The 19572-nt window shown below is 43.5% G+C and overlaps 1 protein-coding gene across 3 annotated transcripts in view; it reads right to left on the bottom strand.

Moving 5' to 3' along the window:
• The window catches only part of RNF130 (ring finger protein 130), a 120670-nt gene extending 101688 nt beyond the window's left edge, over positions 1–18982 (bottom strand). For 2 of the 3 annotated variants that reach the window (XM_054717108.1, XM_054717106.1), the window contains exon 1: positions 18449–18757. In XM_054717108.1, coding sequence (XP_054573083.1) covers positions 18449–18695 — 247 coding nt within the window. In that variant the 5' untranslated portion in view covers positions 18696–18757. Of the gene's footprint in view, positions 1–18448 lie in introns of all 3 variants that reach the window. The other variant, XM_054717107.1, reaches the window with a different exon arrangement.
• Positions 18983–19572: the final 590 nt, after the last annotated feature.

Here is a 19572-nt window from a genome sequence, read left to right as displayed (position 1 = left end):
TGTGTGTGTGTGTATATAAAATGTCTCCTACCTAATAAAAGAGTAATATGAAAATTGACCCTAACTCTGCTACACCCACCAGCCACGCCCACAAGCCATACCCACCAGCCAATCAGGAGCAGATATGCAAATAAACCCAACCAAGATGGCTACAGCCACAGAGAGCAAGGTTTCCCAGGCAACGGAGGAAGCCAAGCTTTCCGCCTGCCCTTGCAGGCCTACGCCTCCACTCAAGTTACAAAGTTTCAATTATAGAGGGTAAACAAATCCAAACAGAAATGGCGGCAGCCACAGAGCTGGAGAGAGCAGGCCAGGGTTGCCCCCGGCAATGGAGGAAGCCAAGCTTTCCACCTGCCCTGGCTGGCCTAGGCCTCCACTCCAGGCTACAAAGTTTCAATTATAGAAGGTGAATTAACCCAAACAGAAATGGCTGCCGGCCACGGAGTGAGCAGGAGGCTTGGCTCCGCTCCAGGCTACAAAGTTTCAATTGTAGAAGGTAAATAAATTCCAGATACCAGGGCCTCTGCTTGGGTCGCCAGGGGGCATGGCTGGCCTGCAAACCACCACAGGCCCCTTACTCAGGCCACCCTATGCCCCAAGGTAACCCCCATCCTGATCCGGGACACCCTTCAGGGCAAACCAGCTGCCCCTACCCATGCACCAGGCCTCTATCCTATCTAATAAAAGAGTAATATGCAGATTGACGATCACTCCAACACACAAGATGGCTGCCCCCATGTGGTCAAAGATCCTGCCCCCATGTGGACACAGATGGCCACCACAAGATGGCCAGCAGGGAGGCACCCGGCCTGCAAGGGAGGGCAGTTGAGAGGGATCAGGCCTGCAAGGGAGGGCAGTTGGAGGCGATCAACCCTGCAGGGGAGGGCAGTTAGGGATAACCAGGCCGGCAGAGGAGGGAAGTTGGGGGCAAACAGGCTGGCAGGGGAGCAGTTAGGCATCAATCAGGCTGGCATGGGAGTGGTTAGGGGGTGATCAGGCTGGCAGGCAGAAGTGGTTAGGGGCAATCAGGAAGGCAGGCAGGCGAGCAGTTGGGAGCCAGCGGTCCTGGATTGTGAGAGGGCAGTCGGACATCCCTTGAGGGGTCCCAGATTGGAGAGGGTTCAGGCTGGGCTGAGGGACACCCCCCTCCGTGCACGAATTTCGTGCACCGGGCCTCTAGTGTGTGTGTATATATATATATGTATATATATATGTGTGTGTGTGTGTGTGTGTGTATATATATATATGTACATATATATATATATGTATGTATATGTATTATATATGTGTGTGTGTGTATATATATATATATATATATATATATATATTACAATCTGATGATCTGATGTACCTATACTATGTGAAATGATTACCACATCAAGCTAATTAACATATCCATCACCTCATATAGTTACTTTTTTTGTGTGATGAAAACACTTAAGATCTACTCTTTTAGCGAATTTCAAATATCCAATACAGTATATTAACTATAGTCACCATACTAAACATAAAATACCCAGTTACTCATTTTATAACTGAAAGTTTGCAACATTGGAAGGCATTTTAAATTCGAGCATCATCCTGATATGTCAAAGTTGTAGGTTTGATCTCTGGTCAGGGCACATACAAGAATCAACCAATGAATGCATACTAGTAAATGAGCGGAACAATAAATCGATGTTTCTCTCTCTCCCGCCCCTCAAATTAATAACAACAAAGTTTAATTTAAAAAAACACACACGTTAGAACACTCCTATTTTGTTTTATTTATCACTTCTTTTTTCTGGTACTAGTACTTCTTGTACTAATGATTCTGATATGATGACAGTTTTGACAAAGACTGGGCTATCTGGAACATAATTTCAGAGATAAGATTGATAGATTCAACAATACATTAAAAGGATCATACATCACAATCAAGAAGATTTATTCCAGGGATGCAAGGATGGTTCAATATCTGCAAATCAACATGATACATCCATTAACAAAATGAAAGATAAAACTCATACAATCATATCACTAGATGCAGAAAAAACTTTTGACAAGATTCAACATCATTTATGACTTAAAAAAAACCACCTTTCAACAAAGTGAGTATAGAGGAAACATAATACCAAAGACAAGGATGCCCACTCTCACAACTCTTATTCTACACAGCACCCTAGCCACAGCAATTAGGCAAGACAAATAAACAAAAGGCATCCAAATCTGAGAGGAAGAAGTAAAAGTGCCTCTCTTGGTAGATGACATGATATTTTATATAGAAAACTCTAAAGACTGTACCAAAAAATTAATTCAGTAAAGTCATAAGGTACAAAACTAATATACAAAAATCTGTTGCACTTCTATATGCTATAACAAACCATCAGAAAGAGAAATTAAGAAAAAAAACCTCATTAACAATTGCACCAAAAAGACTAAAATACCCTGAAATAAATTTCACCAAGGAGGTGACGAACCTGTACACTAAAAACTGTCAGACATCAATGAAAGAAACTGAAGACAACATAAATATATAGGTATTTTGTACTCAAGGACTGGAAGAATTAATACTGTTAAAATATCCATACTACCCAAAGCAATCTATATAGATTCAATGCAATCCCTATAAAAATTCTAATGGCATTTTTTCACAGAAAGAGAACAAATAATGCTAAAATTTGTATGGAACTACAAAAGACCCTGAACAGCCAAAGCTATCTTGAAAAATGAAGAACAAAGCTATAGGCACCATGCTTTCTAATTTCAAAGTATACCACAATGTTATAGTAATCAAACACCATGATACTGGCATAAAAAAACAGACACACAGATCAATGCAACAGAATACAGAACCCAGAAAAACCCACACATATCTGGTCACTTAATTTATGGCAAAGGAAGCAAGAATATGTAGCGGGGAAAAGGTAGTCTCTTTGAGAAACAGTGGTGGGAAAACTGGACAGACACATGCAAAAGAATAAAACTGGACAGCATTATCTTACACCACCCATAAAAATCAACACAAAATGGATTAAAGACTTGAATATAAGATCTGAAACTCCTAGAATATTCAGACAGTAAACTCCTTTGGTCTTGGCAATAATTTCTTAGATTTGGCAACAAAAGCAAAAATACATAAGTGGGACTACATCAAGCTAAAAAGCTTCTGCCCAGCAAAGGATACAATCAACCAAATGAAAAGGCAACCTAAGGAATGGGAGAAAATATTTGCAATTCATAATCTGATAGGGGGTTAATATGTAAAATATATAAAGAACTCATACAACTCAAAAGGAAAAACATTTCTTCATCTTAGGGTCCCGATTTTATGCAAATTTCTACTCACAGTTTCCTATCATTCCTTACTTCATAGGTTTCATCTATGTGTGTAATATTGTTATCCTGTGAATTAAAAGAAATTACTCACTCTCAACACACACACACACACTAGCAAGAGTGTAGCTCACACTAACGGGAGAAGTATTTGTCCAGAGGTTGAGCTAAACTGCTGAGGAAGGAGGTAGAAGAACATGAAAATAAAATCATGAAATTAATTCCTTTGGAGGGCAATGAGAAAAAAAATAACACTGTGGGAGACAACTCACATGACAAAACAAACGCAAACTCTGAGTCAAAGAAGGAAATAACTATTGTCTATAAATATTTGAACCAGTTGCTTTTTTTCAGATGAAATAAAGACTTTCTAACATTCTGCTTCCCAGGGATAAATGTGGTAGAGTTGGTACTTGTTTGTTCTAGCTTGAGCTGGACAATCATAAGATATGAATGCTGAGGCCTAGGCTGGGGGCCTAAACTTTACGACTGATCACTGACGACCACGAAGTTCTGAAATTTTAATTCCTCTCCCACGCCCATCTGCCCCTTTAGCTGGCCATTATACAGAACCAAACAATAAGATTCTATTAATACAGCAAATATTGTGTGAGGGAGTAGGGAGTGAAGGTGAGTGAGATGCCAGCCAGAAGGCACACAGTTGTAAAGAAAACTTAGAGGCCCAGGAACAAGATTATCAGAATAGCTTCAACACGTGAACAAGGTGAAGGGAACAGCCTGAGGGAAGAAGAGGCTGGAGCCAGACCAAGCAGTGAGGCCTGGACCAGTCATGAGTTCAGAGTTCCACTGAAAGATGAGAAGCCACTGAGGGGTTAAGTTTAAGCAAGGAGTAGCATGACTGGGTGAAGCTTCAAGATTATTCTGATTGCTGTAGGGAGAAAGGACTGATGGAAGTTAAGAGAAGCTGAGAGAACAAAAAAGAGTAAGAAATGACAACTGCTTGTACTAAGAGAGATACATCACATCTTAAAGGTAAACTGTGTAGGGCAGAGTAGATGTGAAATATGAGGAAAAGAAGCAAGGATGACACCTAAATTTGTTTAAATAACAAGACTGTCATTTGACTGGGGAGCAGTAGTAGCAGACTAGAAGGCAAAACCAAAAACCAAAAAACCCAACTCCATTTGAGACTTATCAATTTGGAGATGTCCTCGAGACATTTAAATAAAAGATACCAAGTAGGCATTGAATGTCTGAGTCTAGAGGTCAAGGAGAGAACTAGACTAAAAATAAAGATACAGGAAGAGGTAACAGGAGGCACATGGACATAAAAAACATATGTTGTCTCAGAAAGTTGCATTATTTCTTTATGAGAAAATATTGGATTACTGCACAATGTTAAGGGCTCATTTGTTTTTGCTTCAATTTTCTGATCTTAAACTTCCATCAGCTGGGTTCTGAGATGTTATCCAGCAACATTCACCTGCTTGGAGATAGCAAGCACGGAGAAGATTAATGGTACATGGTTCATCCAGAATTGAGATTTTACCAAGTGAGTGTGACACAGGATAAAGGGGAAGGGAGGTGAATATCACAAAGAATCTTGGAATCTACCTCAAAGAAGGAGAGAAGTGAGAAGCCAGGAGCAGGTGAAAGAGCTCCCTCTACCTGATGGGGCCCAAGGAATGGGATCACACTATGCTCGATTCAAATAATGCCGAGTGTGGGCTTACCACAACGGATGGGGAGGGAGAGAGTTGCCAAAGACAAGAGAAACGCTGAGAGCCAGGCCATGTAGCAGCTGCTAAAATAAACTGTCTTAGGACCCATGGACTTAGATCTGTTCATGAAACATCACCAGTTAACTCACTGGTAGCATTTCCTGGTTTTGCATCTGTCAGTGCTGAACTAAGCAGATCTCCTGAGACAGTGCTCAGTCTCTGCAAAACCCTACATTCCACAGCACGTCACTGGAGTTGGGGAAGAACTCCGATGTTGGGAAAACATGAAGCTTCTGCAAAGGGAAAAAAACAAAAACAAAACAAAACAGGGAGCAGAATTCATTTGCAGTGTGCAAAGGAGAAGGAGTGGGGATCTTACTGCACACCTGGATAGAAAGGACAATGTCATCCAGTGGCATGCCATGAAGTTCACCTGCTGCATTCACCCCACCTCCGCAGTCACCAGCGTGTTACTAGTACAAGGATTAAATGGTAACCCATGTACAGTATTTGGTAGCATTCTTGGTACACAGTATGTACCCAACACGTGCTTACCCGTCACTGCCTGGGATAAACCAAGAGCGACTAACAGAAAATACCACCTTCCAGGTACACTCTCTCCCCTCCACGCTGTCAACATACGGTGAATCCGACACTTTTCCAACTGAGTTCACTGCTCGAAGTTTGATGTGGGTCTTTTTTACATCCATTTATTTCTCTCATCATGTTCATGTATTGTTGTTTTTTGCCTCTTTGAGTAAATTGAGTATATTTATAATACTTTTAACATGCTTGTCTGCAATTTCATCATTTGTTCCGTTTCTAGGCCTATTTCCACTGATTGTTTTTGTCTAGTTATGGGTTATATTTCCCTGTTTCTTACATTTTGATTGGATGTCCGACTTGAATTTTATGTTTTTGGGAGCCAGGTTTTATTGTATTCCTTTAAATATTATTGTTGGGCTTTGTTCTGAACCAGTTAAGTTACTCCAAACCAGTCTGACCCTTTTAAGATGTGCTTCTTCTATAGGTGGGTCCAGACAGGCGTTTCTCTAGGGCTATCTGGCCTCACTCCATGCCCTATGCATTAGGAAGTCTTTCTTCTCTGATTAGTGGGAATAGGAACTACTCCCAGTTTTGTGTGAACGCCACCTGCTAAATGTTGACAGTCCTCCGTAAAACGAGCAGATCAGTGAGGAACCACTGTAGTTCTCCAGAGCTCGATCTGGACTCTTCCCATCAGTTCAGGAAGACCACCAGATTCCTTTGGGACCTCCCACCCCTGCCCTGCAGCTTGGAAAGCCTCCAGGTGGTAGGCTAGGGCCGTACAGGGCTCTTGTTTATTTCCCTTCACTGTCCGGTGCAGTTCGCTCACCTATTTCTAAAATTGCCGTTTCATGACTTTGTCAAGTTTTCCAGCCCCTTAAGGTAGTCAGGTAAACCTGGTGCCTGCTACTCCTTTGTGGCTGGAAGCAGAACTCATCAAGTTTGACGCCAAATTCCACATTTTCAATGAAACTTTTCTAGACTACAAGTCCAAATATGTTATTTCTCTGGTCTCCATGCCACTTACAGTCTAACACAATAACAGAGCCCCTACAGTATACTCTGTCCATCAATTCTCCCCTCCCCCACCTTCCTACACTGCCTGCCATCAGCTCCAGTACAGACCAAGCACCACAGGATTACATTCAAATTTAAAAAAAAATCAAATCATACATTCCAGTGGCTTGCTAGTGTCAGGCACAGTCCTAGGTGCTTAGTTGAAACAAAGAAGAGACTGTCCCCAACTTCCAGGAGGACCTCACAGTTTGGGACAATTTAGTTTAGGAAGTAATCAAATTCCCATCCAAAAACCCATAACATACTTTTAAATGGGAAACACTAAGGTATGAATGAACCTTTAGAACAGGGCTTATTAAATGTTTTCTTAAAGAAAACATTTGAGAATACATGTTGTTGAGTTTCTCAGGTAGATACCCAGGAGAGGGACTGCTGGGTCATATTCTTAATTTTTTGAGGAATCGCCAGACTGTTTTCCACAGTGATGTACCAGTCTGTATTCCCACCAGCCTTGAATGAGGGTTCCTTTCTCTCCGCAACCTTTCCAGCACGTATCGTTACTTGTTGGTAACAGCCATTCTAACAGGTGTGAGGCGATATCTCACTGTAGTTTTGATTTGTATTCTCTAATTGCTAGTAAGGCCATTTGTTTGTCTAATTGGGAGATGTCTGTTCAGGTCCTCTGCCATTTTTTAAGTGGGTTATTTGTTTGATGTTGAGTTTTATGAGTTTTTAAAAAAATATATTTTGAATTTCAAACCTTTGTCAGAGCTAATGTTTGCAAATATCATCTCCCAGTCAGTCGGTTGCCTCTGTGTTTTGTTGTCGGTTTCTTTGCCGTGCAGATTTTTAGTTGGACGTAGTCCCATTCATTTATTTCTGCCTTTACTTCCCTTGCTTTGGGGTCAGGTTCCTAAAACATTCTTTACAACCAAGGTCCCTAAGTTTAGTACCTGTTTTCTTCTATGTAATTTTTTTCCCAGATCTTCTCTTTAGGTGTTTGACCCATTTTGAATTGATTTTTGTACACGGGGACGACTGCAATCTCGTTTTACTCTTTTGCATATGGCTTCCCTTTGTTGAAGAGGCTTTCTTTACCCCATTGTGTGTTTCTGGCTCCTTTGTCGAAAATTATCTGCCCACATCCATGTGGTTTTATAGCTGGGCTCTCAATTCTGTTCCACTGATATGTATTGTCTGTTTTTCTACCAATACCATGTTCTTTTATCATAGCTCTGTAGCATAATTTGAAGTCAGGTAGGGTGATACCTTCGGCTTCATTCTTTTTTCCCCTCAGGATTATTTTGGCTATTCAGTCTTTTGTGGTTCCATACAAATCTGATGATTTTTTTGTTCTATTTCTTTTTTAAAAAAGACATTGAGATTTTGATGAGGATTACATTAAATCTATATATTGCTTTGGGTAATATGGCCATTTTAATTATGTTGATTCTTCCAATCCATGAACATGGGATATTTTTCCATTTTGTGGTGTCTTCTTCAATCTCTCTTAATAATGCTTTTAGTTTTCAGTATATAGGTCTTTTACCTCCTTTGTTAAGTTAATTCCTAGGCATTTTATTCTTTTGGTTGCAATTGCAAAAGAAATTGTGTTTGTGTTGTTGTTGTTTTCCATTTTTTTTTCTGAAGCTTTGTTGTTAGTATACAGCAGGGGTCCTCAAACTTTTTAAACAGGGGGCCAGTTCACTGTCCCTCAGACCGTTGGAGGGCCGGACTATAGTTTAAAAAAAACTATGAACAAATTCCTATGCACACTGCACATATCTTATTTTGAAGTAAAAAAACAAAACGGCAAACTGGCCATAGTTTGAGGACACCTGGTATACAGGAAGGCAGTGGATTTTAGTGCATTGATTTTGTATCCTGCAACTGTATTGTATTTGTTTCGAACAGGTTTTTTTTTGGTGGAGTTTTAGGATTTTCTATGTACAGAATCATGTCGTCTGCAAAAAGTGAAACTTTTATTTCTTCCTTCGCGATTTGGATGCCTTTTCTTTCTTTCTTTCTCTTGCTTTATTGCTCTGGCTAGGACTTCCAAAACTATGTTAAGAAAGAGTGGTGAGACAACGGGGGAAGGGGGACATATGTAATACTTTCAATAATAAAGAATTAAAAATTTTTTTTTAAAGAATTAAAAAAATAAAGTAAGAGTGGTGAGAGTGGGCATCCTTGTCTTGCTCCTGATTTTAGAGAAAAAGCTTTCAGTTTTTCGCCAGTGAGTATATTGGCTAAGGGTTTGTCATATATGGTCTTTAGTATGTTGATGGACTTTCCTTCTATTCCTACTTTATTGAGTGTTTTAATCACAAATGGAGGTTGTATCTTATCAAATGTTTTTCCTGCATCTATTGATAAGATCATGATTTTTATCCTTTCTTTTGTTAACGTGGTATATTACATTTGATTGATTTGTGTATGTTGAACCATCCTTATGATCCTAGAATGAACCCCACTTGATTGTGACATATAATTTTTTTGATATATTATTGTATTTGATATGCCAGTATTTTGTTTAGGAATTTTACATCTGTATTCATCAGAGATATTGGTCTATAGTTTTCTTGTGTGTGTGTTTTCCTTGCCATGTTTTGGTATCAGGATTATGTTGGCCTCATAAAATGTATTAGGAAGTATTGCCTCCTCTTCAATTTTTTTTGGAAGAGTTTGAGAAGGACAGGTTTTTAATCTTTGAATGTTTGGTACAATTCACTGGTGAAGCCATCTGGTCCTGGACTTCTATTTTTTGGGAGGTTTTGATGGTTGCTTCAATTTCCTCACTCCTGATCAGTCTATTTAGATTTTCCAGTTCTTCATGATTCAGTCTGGGCAGGTTATATATTTCTAGGAACTTATTCACTTCTTCTAGGTTGTTGAATTTGGTGGCATATATTCTTTCATAGTATTTCATAGTATGATCCTTTGTATATCTGTGATGTCTGTGGTGACTTCTCTTCCATGTCTGATTTTGTTTATATGGGTCTTTTCTCTTTTTTCCTTAGTGAGTCTAGCCAGGGATTTGCCAATTTTATTAATCTTTTCAAAGAACCAGCTCTTGCCCCGGCCAGTGTTGCTCAGTTGGTTGAGTGTTGTCCCATGCACCAAGAAGTTGCCAGTTCCATTCCCGGTCAGGGCACATGCCCAGGTGTGGACTCCATCCCCAATAGAGGGTGTGCAGGAGGCAGCTGATTGATGTTTCCCTCTCACACTTACCCTTCCTCTAAAATAAAAACACACACCGTTTTTTTTTTTTTAAATATATTTTATTGATTTTTTACAGAGAGGAAGGGAGAGGGATAGAGAGCTAGAAACATTGATGAGAGAGAATCATCGACCAGCTGCCTCCTGCACACCCCCTACCAGGGATGTGCCCACAGCCAATGTACATGCCCTTGACCGGAATCGAACCTGGGACCTTTCAGTCCGCAGACCGACGCTCTATCCACTGAGCCAAACCGGTTTCGGCACACACCGTATTTTTAATAAAGGAACCAGGGCAGTACAGCATGCAGGGGGTTAATGGGGAAAAAAGGGGGAGGCATATGTAATACTTTCAACAATAAATTTTTTTAAAAGGAACCAGCTCTTTGTTGTATTGATTTTTGTATAGTCTTTTTGTCCTCTATTTCATTACATTCTGCTCTAATTTTTATTATTTCCTTTCTTCTGCTGAGTTTGGGTTGCTTTCATTCTTCTTTTTCTAGTACTTTAAGAAGTGATGTTAGATTGTTTACCTGGGGTTTCTGTTTCTTGAGATAGGCCTGTAATGATATAAAGTTCCCTGTTACTACTGCTTTCACGGCATCCCAGAAGTTTTGATATGTTGTATTGTCATTCTCATTTGTCTCTATGTATCTTTAAAAATTTTTTTTTAAATTTATATTTTGGTTAATCTTCACCCGAGGATATTGTTTCCATTGATTTAGAGAGAGTGTGCAAGGGAGGGAGGGAAGGAGAGTGAGAGGGAGGGAAGGAAGGAGAGGGAGAGAAAGGGAGGAGAGGGTGAGAGGGAGGGTGAGACGGGGCGGAGGGTTGAGGGGGGAGATATTGGTTTCCTCCCACACGTGCTCTGACCATGGCCAGGGATCAAATCTGCAATCCAGGTATGTGCCCTTGACTGGGAATCAAACCCATGACCCTTTGGAGAGTGGGACTACTCTCTAACCACTAAACAACACTGGCCAGCGTGTCTATATATCTTTTGAACTCACCTTTTATTTCTTCTTTGACCCAGTCATATTTTTAGCAGTATGTTGTTTAATCTCCATGTATTTGCTGGTTTCTTTACTTCCTTTTTGCAGTTGATTTCTAATTTCAAGGCATTGTGGCAGAGAATATCCACAGGATAATTTCAATCTTCTTGAGTTTGTTGAGGCTACTTTTGTGACCCAAACTATGGTCTATCCTTGAGAATGTTCCATGTGCACTGGAGAAGAATGTATAATCTAATGTAAATGTCAATTATGTCCATTTGGTCTAGTGCAGTAGTCGGCAAACTGTGGCTCTTGAGCCACATGTGGCTCTTTGGCCCCTTGAGTGTGGTTCTTCCACAAAATACCACGTGCGGGCACGCACGTACAATGTGATTGAAACTTCGTGGCCCATGCGCAGAAGTTGGTTTTCGGCTCTCAAAAGAAATTTCAATCGTTGTACTGTTGATATTTGGTTCTGTTGACTAATGAGTTTGCTGACCACTGGTCTAGTGTGTCATTTAAGGACGATATTTTTTTATTGATTTTCTGTTTGGGTGATCCATCTAGAGCTGTCAATGGAGTATTAAGGATCCCAACTATGACTGCTTTGATTGATTTTTCCCTTTAATTCTGTGAGTAGTTGCTTTATATATTTTGGTGCTCCCTTGATTGGGTGCATATAGATTAAGAAGTATTGTTTTCTTGATGTAGTGTCCCTTTTATCACTATATAATGGCCATCTTTGTCTCGTTACCTTTATTATCTTGAAATCTATTTTGTCAAATATAAGTATGGCTACACTTGCTTTTCTGTGGATATTAGTTGCTTGGAGAATAATTTCCCTCCCTTTCATGTTGAAACTACCTTTGTCTTTGCAGCTTAGATGTGTTTCTTGAAGGCAGCATATGGTTGGGTGTTGTTTTTTGATTCAATCTGCTCCTCTGTGCCTCTTTATTGGCGAATTCAGTCCATTTACATTTGGGGTACTTATTGATGTAGGAGGATTTCCTGTAGTCATTTATCCTTTATTTTCTGGCAGCTCTGTGCCTCCACTGGTTCTTTTCCTTTGTGTTTCTGCCTGTTGTTTTTGTTTGGCTGTATTCCATACTTCTTTCCTCTGATTCCTCTCATTTTAAGTGGTGTATCTCACTTTTGGTGTTTTTGTGTGTGGTTACCATTAGGTTTATGAAAAAGGAAGTTGCATATCTACAGGTTTTTTTCTTTTGAGTGCATCTGATCTCCATCTTCCTTTGCCAGTTCAGACCTTTACCTCCCTCCCCTTTTACGTTTTTATTATCACAAATTACCCGTTTATGCATTAAGTTTTTTGGTGATCTTACATGTAGTGTTGTGACCTTATGCTCTTTGTTTCAGGTAGAATAACCCCCTGAGTATTTCTTGCAATGGAGGTTTTCTGATGATAAATTCCCTCAGCTTCTGTATGTCTGGGGAAGTCTTTATTTCTTCATATCTAAAGGATAATTTTGCTGGATATATTGTTCTTATCTGGTAATTTCTCTCTTTCAGTTGTTTTGAGTATTTGGTTCCAGTTGCTTCTGGCCTGTAGATTCTGCTGAGAAGTCCAATGATAATCTGACGGGTTTTCCTTTGCAGGTCACTTCCTTCTTTTCCCTGGCTGCTTTGAGAATTTTTTCTTATCATTGATTTTTGACAGTTTTAATACATTGTACCTTGGAGAGGGCCTCTTTGAATTGAGGTAACTAGGTGTTCTGTTTGCTTCTTGGATTTGAGGATCTAGTTCTTTCCATATGTTTGGGAAGTTCTTACCGACTATTTGTTTGAAGAGGCTCTCCGTTTCCTTCTCCCCTTCTCCTTCCAGTATGCTTTTTAGTCTTATATTGCTTTTTCTGATGTGGTCAGATAGTTCTTGTAGAGTTGTTGTTGTTTTTTAATTATTATTATTTTTTAATGCTCAGGTCTCTCTCTTCTTCCCTCTGCATCATTATAGATTCCTATCTTTACTATCACCAATTCTTTCCTCTATCTGGTCAGCTTTGTTCCCTATGCTCAGTAGTTCACCCCTTACCTCCTTAACTGAATGCTTCCTTTCCAGGATTTCTTATTGGTTCTTTTTTAAAGTTTCAATCTCTTTAAAATACTCATTTTGTTAATTTGTCTTCTGAATGCATTAGGTTGCCTGTCTGCATTTTCCCGCATCTCATTATTTTCAGAACTGCAATTGTGAATTCTCTATGTCATTTACATCATGTATTTCCATGTGTCCCAGTTTGCTTTTGGAGATTTTTCATTTTTTTTAAATGAGATACCTTATTACCATGGTTATTCATGGTATGTGCTGGTCTCCTCTGTCTAGGCACCCGTGTATTATTGGCCTTTCTCTAGCAGCTTTCTCTGAAGAGGTCTATTATTTTCCAGTAGGTGGCACTGAATCATAATATTTTTACCTCTGTAACTCCCTCATCTGACTTCAGCAGCTGCCCTCAGACTGTACAGCACAGCCATTCTGCTTGTTGCTTGGGGGTGGGGTTTGTTTGCCCTCACTATAATGGTGACCCCGACCTCCAACTGGTTCCCCTCCCCCCACATGCTCCACCTGAGGATCAGTCACGGAGGGAAACAGTGGTTCTGTTGTAAAACTTCTCAGTTTACAGACAATGTGCTCCTCAACCCGACACCGAAGGCAACAGGAAGCAAGCTTTGGGAGTCCAAGGGATGGCAGGGTTCTGTGGCTCCATTTTTTGGAACACTTATAGACGGACAACACGGCAGAATCCCTGCACTGTGTCCTTGCCCAGGTGTCCTGGCTGACTCAGCTACAGTTTTCACAGTTTGCCCTGCTGGAATGCCCACTGAGACTCTCTGTTCCACCAAGCCGAAGGAAGCGCCTGCTACCGCCAGCCTGCGGCTGCAGGGCTGTGCATGTGGCCGTATGAACTTTCCTCGCCTCCCTGTGTGCTCCCGTTTGCCCACCTTTAGATGCTTCAATGCGTGGGTCTTCAGGAGCGCCTCTATAGAGAGCAGGGAATCCTTTGTTGAGCTATAGTTGATTAACTTGTTAAAGTTTCAGGGGGAGAGGCGAAGGGGTTATCTCTCACTATGCCATTCCTCTGACGTCACTCCCCACAATAAACTATTTAAAACAACAGGTGGCTGGCCCTCTGACTGTAGTTTGCAGAACCCTGCTTCAGAACAAAATCCCCCTGTGGGTTGAAGACAGCCACACCATCGTCTGCAATGGCATGTCCTCACTGTGCCATGCACACAGGGCTGATGTTCTCAGCAAAAGGATGAAGTTCTCTCAGGCAGGAATCACATACCATGTCTTTTGCACACAGAACAGGACTTGCATTAACACAAGCACAGAGTAGGTACATATTAAGTATTTTAATTTATTTCATTTCACATTTGAAGGGTTCCCTTTTATTCAAAATTGCCTTCAACCCTAAAGAAAGCTATACTTACTACTAAAATCTATGGGAAATATGGCTGTCTAATAAATAAAATACCCCAAGGAAGATGAAACAAACAAATGTTGATCGTCCTGAAAACTTAAGTTCCCTTTTCATAAGTCAAGACTGCTATCCTTAAAAGAACCAGCTCTGAGGACTATGCATTCATACCCCTAATGCAGAACTGAACTCCTCTTTGAGCATCAGCTACAGAGAGATTATAAGCACAGGAGAAAATAACTGTCAACTGCCAAAATCCAAATCTAGAAAAGACAAATACTTGTTATACTGCACATAGAGAATCTCACAAAGCAAATTCTTAAAGTTTTTGCATTTATGTTTTCATTCTTGCACAATATGTGTGTGTGTATGTGTACACATATATACACATATGTGATTGGTTTGAAAAACACACACACTACTCTCCTTAATAGTTATATTCCAGCAGGTCTGTTTTAAAAGATTTTTTTAGGGACAGCGTAGGTAAACGCAGTACTCGCCTCCTCCCACAACCCTAAACCACAGAACAACCATCATTCAGAACCGCCTGAAACTGGACTGCAAGATCCAATCCTGAAAATTTCTATGCAAAGCAAAAAGTGGCTGACACCAAATTTTCCCCACCAGCACATCTGCACACATAATGACGTCATCAACACAGGGCCCCCTCCTCTCCCAAGCGCACTCAGGGCCCGAACAAAAAGTTAGTGTGTGCATACATAAAGCACATTTACAATGTCTGCTCCCCAGTAGATACACTAGCTAGTTTCCATTGTTCTAGTTCTAAGCTCACCCTTTGCAAAAGAAACTGTGATCATCACATAAAAACAAGACATGTTCCTTCAAATGTCCATTTCTAAAAATGAATTCTTTACCAGTTAAAATATGCAATTTGTTAGTACCAAACAAAGGAATCTCCATTTACAAATGCATTCTATCTAAGAACAAAAAAACATATTTTCAAAGTACACTTGTGTTTATGATGTATTTTATAAATTTTAACACTTTCCAAAATGTACTTTTTAAATACCACAGCACCTAAGGAAAAATTGCCAATCCGCTCTTCAAAAGTATAGGACAAACAAATCTTGTTCAGTGATTCATACATGTTTAATTGATTGTACTAGTAGTACTGAAAAATAACAAGAAAGGTTTCTAATTTCACAAACCAAGTCAGAGATTTAAAATGAGTCATTATTATGTTAAGCTTTAGGAAAACTGTAAAGTTATTTTGTCTTTATGTTCATTTCTACCATTTATCCTCAAAATGACTTTTCATTAATTTCACATCTATTGAGCACAGCTGTTTTATTTTTGCCAGGAACTGTCTCAAACTTTTCATTTTTATAATTTGAACATCCCTTTGTCCTGAATGAAGATGTTAAGAATTTTCTTCAAAACTATAAAAGTATGAAGGTCATAAAGAATGTAATATTTTTTCTAAAAACATAAAAATGTGAAACTCACTAAATCAAAAAATCATAATGTGAAATACCCAAACATTCCAATTTTAAGCCATTTTCAAAAATTGCAATAGACATGTCATTTTCTAAACATGGAACATTTTAACAGATTTACACCACCATTCTTGTTTTTAAAATACATTCCTAAGTTCCTGCTGTAAATACAGCAAAGTGTCTTGGATTTCATGTCAACTCATAGGTTTAGAAACAATTTACCGGTAAATTGACTTACAGAGACCGCAACTAGAATGGGAACTTCAGGAAGGGAAGAGATATTTATCTGTTTTGTTCATGGCTTTTGCCCCTTCCTCATCCCCAATATCTTATAAATGGTGTATGGCACGAAGGATTTCAATGCAGGAGGATTTCAATTTGAATTAGCTGGACTGAGAGAACTTATGTGTGTAGATCCCTTAGCACAAGCTACCTGTAGGATCCCACCAACACCATGAGAAAACCTGGAGTAAACTCATGTGCCCCTAGTACCCTAGCCCCGTGGTCGGCAAACTGTGGCTCGTGAGCCACATGCGGCTCTTTGGCCCCTTGAGTGTGGCTCTTCCACAAAATACCATGGCCTGGGCGAGCCTATTTTGAAGAAGTGGCGTTAGAAGAAGTTGAAGTTTAAAAAATTTGGCTCTCAAAGGAAATTTCAATCGTTGTACTGTTGATATTTGGCTCTGTTGACTAATGAGTTTGCCGACCACTGCCCTAGCCAGTTTGCTCGGTGGTTAGAGCATCGGCCCTCAGATTGAAGGGTCCTGGGTTTGATTCGGGTCAAGGGCACATACCTCGGTTGCAGGCTGGATCCCTAGCCCCGGTGGGGGTGCATTGGGAGGCAACTAATCAATGTATCTCTCTCATCGATGTTTCTCTCTCTTCTCTCTTCTCCCCTTTCACTCTCTCTAAAGATCAATGGAATAAATATCCTCATTGTGGATGAACAACAACAAAAATTTCAAAGTAAGCCCCTGGCGAAAGGAGGAGAGGAAGAACAGAGACACTCAGGCGAACTAATCCCACACTCAGTCTTCACACACTGCTCCAATGTATTCACTTTGATGCAGTGGCTGAAACCCCAGCAATTCAGAGGTTCATTTAGGTTAAACAAGATCCCTCTTAAAAACGCAGGGACCATTTAAGCCTCTCACCAACCTTAGGAGGTAGGTATTTCATCATTCCATTTTGCAGATGAAACTGAGGTGAAGGGGCCAAATTACTTTCCTAGTGTCACACAATCTGCCTACAGCATGACACAACGTTTAATCCCGCACAGCCGCCTCCCCAGCGACAGGGGAATAACCTTCATCCACACATCAGCACCCTTCGATCCAAACACTTTAAACAAGCGTTCTCCGAGATGGGGCTTTTGTTCGGGGTGACAGGCAAGCAACAAGTAGGTTAGCACTTGGGAGTGATGGTCACAGACTTGGGGGCCTAGGGGAACCAAACCCCGAAGACAAACCACAGGTTTCAAAACACTGCACAGGGCCCGCTCTTGCTCCAGAACAGCTAGCTAGCTAGCCTCGCTTCCTCTTCCTACCGTCCCCGTGACTCTCACCGTCCTCCTCCACATCAGAAAATAGGCGACCATTGTTGGTGCCACAGTGTGGCAATACTGTGTGTCCCAACCACAGTGACTGGCACAGACAAGGCACGCAAATATTGACAGAATGAATCAAAGACCAGGCTGTTTCCATGGGCCAACTGGGGCCGGTCTGAACCAAGTGGAGATGGGAAATGCACCCTAAGCACCTGGTCATTGGTAGGAAGGTGGACATTTAAAAGGCCGGTCTAGACTGGGGACAGACTGCCATGAAGCCCTGAGGGGATGCTCTTTTCCTCCGCCAACTGCCTCAGAGGAGAAAACTACTTGGCACTTGGGCACACAAACCGAGACCTCAGCCCGGGCGTGTTTTCATGTGAGAGCATAAAGCACGCACCGTTACTTTACACAGGCTGTCCAGGGTAGGTCACCTCAACACGAAGAGCAGCTTTAAAACACACACCAAACCCCCACTCCTCATGCTCAGAGTGAGAGGGGGGTGGAGAGGGAGCAGACATTTTCCAAAAAGTTTGGAGAGGGCCAAACAACAAGAATCATACTGCCTAGAGGGGAAAAGGTTTCCTGTGAGACGTGACCAGTGATTTCTACAGACACGTGTTTTACACCAAATGATTAAACAGAGCCCCTGTTTGCGCTGAGGAGAGGATGGGCTAAATGGCTCCCAAGACCATTCTGGAAAACGTCATCTACTCCCCCTCTGGCAGCCCCCGCCCCGGGAACCTGGGCTCTCAGAGCCTCTCCAGCTGAGATTGTCAGGCGTCAAATGAAAGTAACCCCCCCGGGCAGAACAGAGCCAAAAGCAACAGGGAAGGTGTCCCCTCTCCTCTTCCATTCCCTCCGCCTCCACTGCCGCTACACAAAACCCGCACGTTTGCACGGGCGGCGCGGGCCCCTCCGGAGAGGCACTGCAGCGTTCGGTCCGGATCCGCCAGGTGAAGCCCTCCCCCCGGGGCAGAGTTTTGCGCTCCGCCGCCGCCTCCTTTGTCTGCGCCGTCCCTGCGGACTCGCGGCCGGGTGCCCGCCGGCGAACGAGCCTCCCGCACGCCCCGCGGGAGGGCTCCCCGGGCTTCGGAGGGACCAGACCCCAGCCGCTCAGATCCGAGCCTCCTTCCCAGGCGCGACCAGGCCGGGCTGCGCGCGCCCGAGACCTCGCCCGGGGCCGCCGGCCGGGGGCCCCCGCCCACCCCGCGCCCGGCTGCGCCCCCGGCCCGGCGCTCACCTCCGTGGATGGGCAGCGGCGCCAGCACCTGGCCGCGGACCTCGGCCTTGGGCGAGTCGAGCCCGTAGCGCCCGCGGTCGATGCGGAACGTGAGCGGGGCGCCGCGGCCCGGCTCCTGCACGGTCACGTTGATGAGCGCCGTGTAGTACTCCTGGCTCGCGTTGTCCGCCCGCGCCGGCCACAGGCTGCAGGCCAGCAGCGCGAGCGCGGCGAGCCGGGCCGGGCCCGCCCGCGCCGCGCCGCTCATCGTCGCTCCGGCCGCCGCCGCCGCCGCCGCTCGCGGACCTGGCTCCCCGGCCGGCGCCGAGAGGCGGGGCGGGCGCTGCCGGCGCGCGGCCGAGCCCAGGACGGCCTTCCCGGCGCCGCGGCGCCGCTCCCGCCCCTCCCCCACGCCGCGGCCGCCCGCGGGGACGCGCCCACGGGCCCTCGAGGAGGACGGCGGGTCAGGTGGCGCGCGGTCGTCCCCTCGGGGCCGCTCCGGGGCCGTGCGGGCGGGCCCCTGCCATCCCCTGGGGCCGGGCCCGCGGGGCGGGGGCACCTGTCAAGGACGCGGGAGGGGATGCACCCGAAGGCGAGTCCGTGGAGCACGAGACAGCGCTCCCCGCCGCCGCGCGCGCGCGCCCGCCGCCACCCCGCCCGCCGGCCCAGCGGCAGCGCGCGGGTCTGGCAGCCCCGCCCCGCCCCGCCCCCGCGCCTGCGTGCCAGGCCCGCGCTCCCGCCCTCCCGCACGCGGCCGGCGGCGGGTCACTCGTTGGCCCCGCACGGGGCCCAGTCTGTCTGTCCTGCTGGACGGGAGCAGGGCCTGCAGCCTGGGAACTTTCCGAGAGCCTGTGGGAAAGTTTGAGACGCAAATACAAAAAGAGGAAAAGCTAAAGCCTTATCATTAAAACGTCTGTGATTTCAAATTCAAGTCGTGTCAGTGACAGGATGGGGGAGGAGGGGCGTTGTCTGTAAATGAGAGTCACCCAGGGAGTCACCCAGCCGCAGGGCTCTGGGCACATGCCCAGGTTACAGCTCCATCCCCAGTGGGGGGCAAGCAGGAGGCAGCCAATCCATGATGCTCTCTCATTGATGTTTCTCTTTCCCTCTCCCTTCCTCTCTGAAATCTGTTTATATAAATAAAT

The sequence above is a fragment of the Eptesicus fuscus genome, chromosome 6 (assembly GCF_027574615.1).
Source record: "Eptesicus fuscus isolate TK198812 chromosome 6, DD_ASM_mEF_20220401, whole genome shotgun sequence".
NCBI classification, from domain to species: Eukaryota; Metazoa; Chordata; class Mammalia; order Chiroptera; family Vespertilionidae; genus Eptesicus; species Eptesicus fuscus.
This window is presented reverse-complemented; position numbering and strand designations above follow the sequence as displayed.